The 10,120-nt window shown below is 37.1% G+C and overlaps 1 protein-coding gene across 1 annotated transcript in view; it reads right to left on the bottom strand.

The window, feature by feature from the left end:
• Positions 1–624: 624 nt before the first annotated feature.
• LOC106889645 (sodium channel protein type 5 subunit alpha-like) overlaps positions 625–10,120 on the bottom strand; it is a 52,005-nt gene continuing 42,509 nt past the window's right edge. The window contains exons 28-36 of the mRNA XM_014944865.1: positions 8,990–9,144; positions 8,164–8,346; positions 7,826–7,933; positions 7,172–7,450; positions 6,506–6,559; positions 4,646–4,787; positions 3,914–4,014; positions 3,224–3,494; positions 625–1,823 (exon numbers count right to left, since the gene is read on the bottom strand). Of these exons, the coding sequence (XP_014800351.1) occupies positions 625–1,823; positions 3,224–3,494; positions 3,914–4,014; positions 4,646–4,787; positions 6,506–6,559; positions 7,172–7,450; positions 7,826–7,933; positions 8,164–8,346; positions 8,990–9,144 (2,492 nt within the window). The remainder of the gene's footprint in view (positions 1,824–3,223; positions 3,495–3,913; positions 4,015–4,645; positions 4,788–6,505; positions 6,560–7,171; positions 7,451–7,825; positions 7,934–8,163; positions 8,347–8,989; positions 9,145–10,120) is intronic.

The following is a 10,120-nucleotide window of genomic DNA, read 5'->3' as shown; positions in this document are numbered from 1 at the left end:
TCATATTGGAAGAAGTCCACTACACTGTGGCATATCTGTGGATCATGCGGTGGCTATGGCTGTGGTATATCAGTCCCCAAATGTTAAAAAAAAAAAAAAAGAAAAAAAGAAAAGAAAAAAGAAATCAGCAGCCTTTTGGTTAACAGGTTTATAAGAGTACTAATTAGGAGTGGACTAAGGGTAAATTTTATCTCCTTTCCCTTTGGCCATTTATCTTAACATTGACATTCTTTTCCTGTTCTCCAGTAGATCTGTTGCTGCTTGGGCTTTTCTCTGCCTCCTGCACCAGGGGTAACATCAGCAGATGTTGTCTGTCGCTGCTGTGAATACACCACAGCACTCGGGTACCATGGGACCTGCTTTGCAGTGGGGTCCCCTTGATCAAACAGATCCAAAACCTTTCAAAGCTTCTGTCTCTTCATATGTAAATACTGAACAAAGCTGAACACAACATAATCAAAAGCTACAATTTAGAAGCTACCACAGTTAAGCGATCATACCTAACTATGGTTAACTGATGATGATCAACAGACTTTATTTAATAGGGAGGCTGCCTCAGCTGACAAGTATTTACAATATCAGCTTCTGTGAACATTTTAAAATATTAACATTGTCACTGATTAACTATTTAATGTCTGGAGATTGTTGATTACGTGTAATTTCTCCATTCTCAACCCTGAGATTGCCACTGCTGGTTCTCGTGGCACTGTCATATGACGGAGGAAAGGATACCGAAGACAAAGTTTCAGACTTGTCAGGAATCTCACTATAGTTTTCACCCATCATTAATGCAATAAGTCCTTCTTGTTCCGGAGCAGCACCTCCAAGACTGTCACCACTGCAAGTTCTGCGATGATGCAGGTAAGAAGCCTGCTTTATGGAGCGCAGGAGCAAATGACTCCTGTAGGCACGCTGGATGACAGTGGCAGAAGCTTCCTCTTGTCTGTGTCTGAGAGTAGTGGAGATTGGCTCATAGGATTTTTTGGATGGATTGGCAGCCATGAACTTCTCCTCCATTTGCACTTTGAGAGTATCCATCTCCCCAGAATCTCCTAACACGCGTTTGGTAAAAGCAAACAAGATGTCCAAGCAGTGGATCCTATCTCCACTGACCATAGGCAGGTCCATTGCTATGAGTTCAACTTTGTTTGGTTTTGGTACACGTAAAGGTTCAGCCAGAGCATCTGCAAAGTCTGAAAGTGCTGAGAAAGTTATAAACTGAGTTGCCTCAGGATCAAACTTCTCCCAGACTTCATAAAAGATGTCAAAGTCATCTTCCCCTAAAGGCTCTGTACTTTCCTCAGTAGCAGCATTGAAGTTCTCCAGAATAACAGCTATGTACATGTTTACAACAATGAGAAATGATACAATGATGTAACTTACAAAATAAATAATACCGATGGCAGGTTTACCACATTCGCCTATAGTATCAGTTATGTTTGGATTGCAGTATGGAGGCCCAGTGTTTAAAATAGGACTGAGAAGACCATCCCAGCCAGCTGATGTTGTGATTTGGAAGAGACAGAGCATGCTGTTAGGAAAGGTTTGGAAGTTGAACATATCATCAATGCCATCTTCCATCTTCACATAGGGAAAGTTAGCCATGCCAAAAATGGCATAAATAAACATAACCAGAAAAAGCAAGAGGCCAATGTTAAACAGAGCAGGTAGGGACATCATTAAGGCAAAAAGCAGAGTTCGAATTCCTTTGGCAGCCCGGATGAGTCTCAGTATACGTCCAACCCGAGCCAGGCGAATTACCCTGAAGAGTGTAGGTGGTAAGAAATGTTCAAATGCTTTACCAATGCCAGAAAGCAGTAAGGCTAAAATGGAAAGGATAACAATTGGTTAGAATATCACATTTCTGGTTAACTAGTAAGTCGGATGAAATAATAATATCTGTACGGTTGAAAAATATCTGATGTGTGTGTGCTAAGACCCTAGCAGAAGTCAGAGTTGAAAAAATAGCTGTAGAATTCAGCAGTTATGAACTACATTCTTCAGCCACCAGGAGATAGTACCTATTGCACTAAGGATGGCAAGCACCTTTCTGCGCCCAACTTCAAATATCTGTATTAGTCAACACTCATTGACTGATGGTTGTCTTTGACACTGGTGGTACGAATACTTCAGCAGATGAAGGCTATGTATTTACCTTGTAAATTTAACTGTAAATACTGGAACTACAAAGCTAAACTAAGAAAACAAGATATAACAACAATGCCATGGTCATCATTTAGATAATATAGTCAAAATATGTATAAACAAGCCCACTGATGTTGTGTATGCCACTCTACAATGGCTTCCAGTTCATCCAGGGACACAGCTACACCTGGATGTTACTTTATCTTTAGCTTGCATTAAAATATTACAGATCTGGTAGCACTAAAAGAGGGTTATTTTTCTAGGTATAGGTGTTTTGGATACATTTTTCTGAATTTCCACTCTAGGAATTTAATTTCTTAAGGAAAAGTCATATTATTACTGGAATCTTACTTACTCAAATCAGAAGTCAAACTAAAGAAACAAAATATTTTCTTCCCCTTAATGCCTTCTGCTATTTTGTCAGTACTGGCCCTAGGAATAGTTAAATTGGCAGGAAACTCAAATTGGCAGAGGAGCTCTTTACTCCATTCTTCTATTGCAATCCTTTCAAATAAAAGCTAATACATTTGTGCTGTTCTTTTCTATCCTGTTACACCATGTGATTCCTTATTTTCAATCAGCTATGCCTGAGTTTCCAGAAACTGAATTCTGTAGTTTATAATCTAATTCCAGTCTTCGTTTTCTATATGTATTTCAATTCTCTGATACAAAAGTGGAAGACAAAACCCAGTAATTTCTATCTGATCAAATATTTCTTAGTTGGCACAACGGAAATTATCACATACGAAGGTAACAGCATGATGGGTTACTCATTCTGTCTTTCAGACTAGGAAAAAACTCTCTCAACAACCATTATGAAAGATCTTACACAACACGGCCACCTTTTTTAAAAAAATACTTTTATTAAAAGAAAAGAGCAGAAATTTTTAAAAAATCTTATTTCATATTATTTTAATATAATCGGGGGGGGGAGAGGGTTAGTTCTTTTTCCTCAAGACGTTACAGCATTATGATTTCCATTTCAACACCCATTTCCAGTTGATAAATCTTAACTATTTTTTTCTGAAAAGAACAGTAATTGATACAGTAAAGAATTTGCCAAAATAATTTTACTTACCAACAAGTGACATGATCACAACAACTAAATCAAATATGTTCCAGGCATTTGAGAAATAGTACTGCCTCAGAGCCACCAACTTCAGTACACATTCTGCAGTAAAGATGGCAACGAAGAGTATATTGATTTTGTTAAGGACCTCAGTCTTCGTTTTACTTTGCTCATAGGTTTCCACCATCATGGTGATCATATTAAGGCAGATGAGAATCATGATTACAACATCAAAGGCCTGGCGTGTTACAATGTCAAAAAGAAACCCTTGGTATCTGTTCTAGAGGAAAAAAATACATCTGACATCAGTTATGAAAGTAGGGAGTAATCATCTCTACATGTTTCCAACAGCTCCAATTTTTGTGTAGCAAAGTTCCTCAATTATGCTGAAATCAGAGAAATTTGAGAAAGGTAGAATGTAAAAATGACATTAAAAATCCCTTCCTATCCTGAAATTTAATCAGTTCCAAGGTGAGTGCAAAACCCAACAATATTTATGCAGAGAACTTAATAAATATTTAACCTGCATAATCATTCAGTCCAACTTTTTGGTATGGAATTGACTTTAGAGCACTTCCTGAGTATCAATGTAAAGACACTATAAATTATTTATATACAATATACAAACATACACTTTTCAGTGAATTAAATTGCACTTTTGCAATGCATTTTCATTTTGAAGAATTGAGACAGTCTTACCAATGGTCTTGGAATGGGTTTTTGAGGTTTCTTGGATCCTAACTTTTTCATTGCATTGTAGTATTTTTTCTGTTCTTCTGTCATAAAGATATCTTCCCCACCTAAGTATATAAAGAATTGTCACTGTTATTTGGTGAGAAAACAGCACTATTTTAGTTACAAAGTCTAAAATGCTGGAAACTAACATTCCTTCCTTTTTCGTATCTTGCCGGTACTAGCCCTTTTCATAATGTGGAACTGTGTCCAAAAAACCAGAGTGGCACAAACCATCCATTCACAGAGCAGAAATCCTGGGGTGAAACCCAGCTGGCTCAGAAAGCATGAAAACAAAGGACCTGCTGCAAACCTGGACAGGAACAAATCTTTCCTTGGCTTCCCACATCCTGGTCTTGTTGAATAACCAAAATACTTCTCACAGCATCTGTACCAGTCCACTTTCTAAATAACAAGGCTCCTGTCATGCTCAGTTCCCAAAAAAGGAAGAACATTTTAAGGAGCTGTAGAGAAAATGTCATTACCTTTGAGTTGTTGAGAAAGGGCTGGGTGTTCAGGTTATAGGGGGAAAGAAAGGAAGAAAAAGCTCATCCTGGGTGTTACTTCTGCTAACTTATATTACTAATGCTCTTGTAAATCCCAGTAGAAGTTTAAGATTCTATGTATAGTAAGGACCTTGTTCTCAAAAGACAGCATTTCTTGAGATACAGTAGGTGCCTGAGAGCACAAACAATATACTTATCTTTTTCTTCTGTTGGTTGAAGTTGTCAATAATAACACCAACAAAGAGATTCAGGGTAAAGAAAGATCCAAAGATGATGAAGTTCACAAAGTAAAGATACATAAATAGACTGTACTCCATTTGCGGTTGCTCATTTTTCTGCAAGAATGAGAAGCAACATGAAAAATTACTAATAACAACATGGACTCAATTTAGAATAATCTTCATATTGCACATCCTCTCACAAATTGATTCCAGGAGGAACTAAGATTACTGTTAATTCTGATGAAAGTTTAAAACTACCAGTACTGCATAACACAAAATATTGTATATATACGACACTTCTGGAAGGAGCATGAAATGGTGGAAGAAAGTAACATTTGTTTCATGATTACTAAGCGCGCCAAAATTCTAGGACCTCATAGGGACATTATTGCTCAGATGCCGACTGCTACCCCTTTTGAAATTAAACATGAACCTTACCAAAATAATACACCAAGCACACCTGAAATATAACTAACCAGAAAATATGGCTTAAAAAGACAGTACTACAAAGTGTTTATACTACAACAACTCATTAATTTTATTTCTTTTATAATGTTTATTTATGTAGTTCCTGGCTAGATCATTGCAGAACAGAATAATTTAATTAATACTGATAAATTTACAATGAAAAACTTGCAGAACGAAACTTAGTCTTTGACTAATGGTGAACGAGGTTTACTTTTACTTTAAAATATTCTTTTTTCATGAAAGCTGCTTGTTGTGGGTTGTTTTTTTTCTTTTCCAACCTATCTTAAAATCTTACCATTTGCAATTGATTGAGGCCCTACTAAAGTCAATATAAACTGTTACTGAGTTGTACACTCTTGACATGATTTTCATAAGCATTTCAGAAGCATCAGTTCACTTCTTCCAATAAGAACAGGAGCTGTAAATTGCTCAGTACTTGAAAAATCAAGTAAACTATTTAGAAGTCTAATACCAAGCTCTTGTCGTTAAAAACCTTGGCTGAGATATGTTTTTTTCTCCTTAGCAAAAAGTTATTCTATGCTTACTAAGGATAAAACAAAAACCAGAACAAGAAAAACAGTTTTTCAAATTGAAAAACACACACAAAAAAATATTAGACACCCACTTTGCCCATTTTCTTAAACAGTTGTTTTTAAAATTATGTGATTCCTTTGAAGGCATAATCAAATTAGCATAGCCTCTTCATTTCAAATTGTTTGCCTCCAAAGGCATAACACTTGGTTCTGTATAACATCGGATGATACTTCTAATAAGGCAGCAAATGCCACTGGCAATATGAGCAGTAGGCAAAATAGTACTGGTGATGCCCAATAATATATTTTAAATGGTTGCTTATCCACAATAGCTCATTTTTTGATGAAATTTGGGTTTCTGTTTCAAAGTGGACTTGGGTTGCATAAAAGAAGATGCATGGAAGTAGGCGCCTCCACATGAGTGGGAACACTCAACTCCCCTGCTTGCTGATGGACATCCAGTTATTAGTAGAGTCAATATAGCATAAAGAGATGTTCAGCTGAAGAATATATGCTCCCTAGATGCCTCTGAACACAGTGACTAGATCTCCATTAACCACAGAGGGCACTTGGAGGCAAACTCACCTGGAGAACTTACACTATAGGTAACTGTGTTTAGGTGGGTAGACCTGGAACCATGTCCCCATTAGAACAGATCAGCTTTAGGATAATATGACTCATTTGCAGACGAAATGTTTACATCGGCTGATAAAAATAATTACTGAAAAGAGTTAGCACAGCCAAACAGCAGACGTGAAGTGAAAAATTCATAACACTTTTGCAGAAAAAAGCAGTTTTAAGAAAAATTACAGTTCGAATATAGTGACTGACCTCTCGTGAGTCTACTGCTGCATACATGATGTCCATCCAACCTTTAAATGTTGCCTAGAATGAGAGATTATTGAAAACCTGTTGAACTTTCAGGGTAAAAGTCTTCATATAATTTGCAATATCTGAATGATGCTGACTGGAAAAAGAGGTTTTGGTGTGGTCACACCTCAACAAACTCCAACTTTAAGGAAATTTGGCCCTGCTGTATGTGTGGTGTTTTCAGACTTTCAGAGAAAGCTCACTTGGGTGTTTCAGAACATGTCCTAGGATGCTGGCAGGACAAACCTTCACTAGCATGTTCTACTAAAGGCCTTACAACCCTCATGGCTGAACAAATCTTTATTATGGCAGATTAGGCCAGTATTTGCCCCAGAATTCCTTCTGAAATTTACTCCAGCTCTCAGACTCACGAACCTGTTGGAGGATGAAACAGCAGTTGTCCACCAGATGCTTGCTTTATCACCTGTAAATTCACAGTGGGGTCTAATTTTTTCTCCTTTTCCCATTTGTGTGCTCAAATAGCACTGGTGTTTGAACATTCTCCTGTGTAGTTTGAGCATCTGTACTGACCACTCTTTTCCATCATCCAAAGAGATGAGTTAGGAGTGAGCAGGAGGTCAAGTCCACCTGACATGGAACTGGCTAGTGAAAGCAAGCAGCACTTACCACCTGAAGAAGAGCCAGGTATCCAGAGCCAACATTATCAAAGTTGACTTTAACATTCACCCAGAATATTTTTCCTGTGTTGTTATACATTATACAGTCTGATTTGTTATTGATCAAAGGATTTATGTCTGAATCTTCTTCCGTCAGATTCACACATTTTCCAAACTTCCCAGCAAACAGATTCACTCCCATAATGCTAAAGATGAGCCAGAAGATGAGGCAGACGAGCAGAACATTCATGATGGAAGGGATGGCTCCCACAAGGGCATTGACCACCACCTTGGATGAAATGGGAAAGGAAAAATACACTTAATCAAAGATGGGCTAAAATATTTTCTCCGTGCAATAAGCAGTCTACCTTAGTGATCTCAGCAAACAGAAACCTAATATTTTACATGTAAATATTAGTCACACCTGGCATGGGTACCTTGAACCCATTCAAAGTTCCATAGTATCTCTTAGGCTTTCAGAGGAATACTTGGTACTTTTTGGGCTGCTGTGAGTCACTTCCACTTAAGTATACTACAATGTGAGTCCATCCTCATTTGATGACTGTTCCTTGGCTTCGGACTGGGAAGTCTAAAGTTTGTTTTAAACTTTTATAACATAAAATTTCTGAAGTATTCACCCATAAGCACTAGCGCTTAGTCTTACCCTCATCCCTTCAAATCGTGACAATGCTCTTAAGGGTCTCAGAGCTCGAAGAGTCCTAAGAGATTTCGTGGCAGCAAATGCAGTGCCAAAGAGGTTTATTAAAGAGATCTGAGTGGGAAGACAAAACAAAATATTAGCAGTGTCCTGGTATCCATTTCCTTTATTCCTGTTTTTTTTTTTTTTTAAAGATAAAGTCTCCCAATATTTTCAATACCCAGAGTGCGTTATCCCGAGACCATCATTAAAGTAGGTAAGAGTACTGTCTTAGCTTTGCATCCACAAAACAGCGATTCTACTACTGCATCCTGCATCAGGACCCACGTAGAAATGCCAAAGGCAGAACTTACACCTACGATGAAGAAGTCCAGCCAGCACCAGGCATTGGTGAAATACTTCTTGAAGCCGTAGGCCACCCATTTCAGGAGCATCTCCAGCAAAAAGATGAAAGTGAACATTTTGTCAAGAAACGCCAACAGAATTTTAATGCGTTTTCTCTCATTTATATGGATGTCTTCAAATGTCTGAAATCATAATGTACAGATAAATGGCAGAAGTCAGAGGTGAACTTTATAAAATGAAAGTCTAACATCATTAAGACCTCTTCATCATTCAGTGTGTATTTTACACAGATCTAAACCCCATCTTTTACTCAAATCTATGTCTGAAAAAATTTCACTTCTCCCTGTCCTTCCTCATTCTTTTTGTCTATGTACTAAACCTCTGTGGACACACATCATGCACAATGGGATCCTAGGAGACAGGCATAAATTTCTTGAAATGAATTTGCAAAAATATACTTTCAAGAGAACAAATTAGTATTAATTCATTGAATGAATTTGTTTTGATGACATAAAAAAAGATAATTTCCCAACTATAAAACAACTTCCAGAGAAACTCAGAAAAATCCAGTAAAGAGTCAGAATAGAAACAGCTTCTGAGTTATATATTTTTAGCTTTGTTCACTCTCTCTCATAATTTGCAATAACATGAATAATAGATTTGCAGTAATTGCAATAGTGAATAAATGACTGTTATGTGAAACCTCTTTTTCTCCTGATAAGTTCAAAGATATTCACTGTGTTTTCTGCTAAAAACAACTTCTCTACCTGAAAATTAGGACTAAAAATGCTTCTAAAGAAATAAATGAAACTGTAATAAACTAACCAGTGCTCCGCTGCTCAGAAGAATCATAAATATAATAAAGGATTCAAACCAGGAATGTTCAACAATCTGGTAGCAGGTTTTTCTCAGATTCCACCATCTTTCTCCTCCAAATTTTATGGCACTACCCACATAACAACGAAAGTATCGAACACAACCTGAAAGTGAGAGACAGCAATGGAAGCATGGAAGGAATGCACACGCGTGTGAAGGGTTGCTCAAAAAACTTTTGGTGTCACATTAACTGCATCACTGTTGGTTTTTTTTTTTCATGTTGAAAAAAAGAAACCAAAACCAAACAACAGGAAATATCTAATTTTGTTTGCCTTTTAACTCCTATTTATATGCATGTAATATGGGAGTGCCTTTGGACAATTTTCCATTGTTTCAAGATATTTCTGAGATGATGGCAATGCTCTCAGTGACCTGGTGTTTGGGCACACAAAACTTGAAGACTATGGGAAGAGTTGATGTTAAAAAAAAAAAAAAAAAAAAAGCCTTTCTCAGTTTCTGCACACTGTTTGGAAAGCAGAGGTGAGAAACCCAGGAACAAAAAGGCTGAGAGATAGAGAAAGCAAACAGTTGTCTTCAATGTTGCAGCATTATACCCTGTCTTGCAAGGTCTATTCATTTACTTATTTGGTTCTGAATGTATGGAGTGGTTTTATACCATGTAACTTGCAAGAATATGTCATATTGTCAGCTCCGTAGAAGGAGACATCTCCTTTCAAGCTCACCAAATTGTCTTAGAGCAGACAATGACACCAGGGCCACCAACTGTTTACTGATCACCCCATTACAAAATCCTGGAATTAATTATTTACTAATCTTGCCAAGAATTAACTCACTTAGGCTAACATTTCCTTCCTCTAGGCTAATTCATGTTTTCAATAATGTGAAAAACATTAGTCAGAAGGCTTCTGTCATTTCCAAGCATGAAAAAATTAATGTATCTTTGTGTCATATATATGGTATCTTATACACATATTATATAGTATTGTATAACTCATATATATTATTTGATATAACATACGCAAAAAATTTTAATAATTTTTCTTTCAGTAATCCCAGTTTCCCCAGTAATGTGGATCTGGGATTGAGATGAGGCAGGGAATGGCACTTGCATAAAACAGT

Source organism: Calidris pugnax, unplaced genomic scaffold, assembly GCF_001431845.1.
Source record: "Calidris pugnax isolate Ruff unplaced genomic scaffold, ASM143184v1 scaffold54, whole genome shotgun sequence".
NCBI classification, from domain to species: domain Eukaryota; kingdom Metazoa; phylum Chordata; class Aves; order Charadriiformes; family Scolopacidae; genus Calidris; species Calidris pugnax.
The sequence above is the reverse complement of the archived record's forward strand: the minus strand, read 5'-3'. Positions and strand labels throughout refer to the sequence as shown.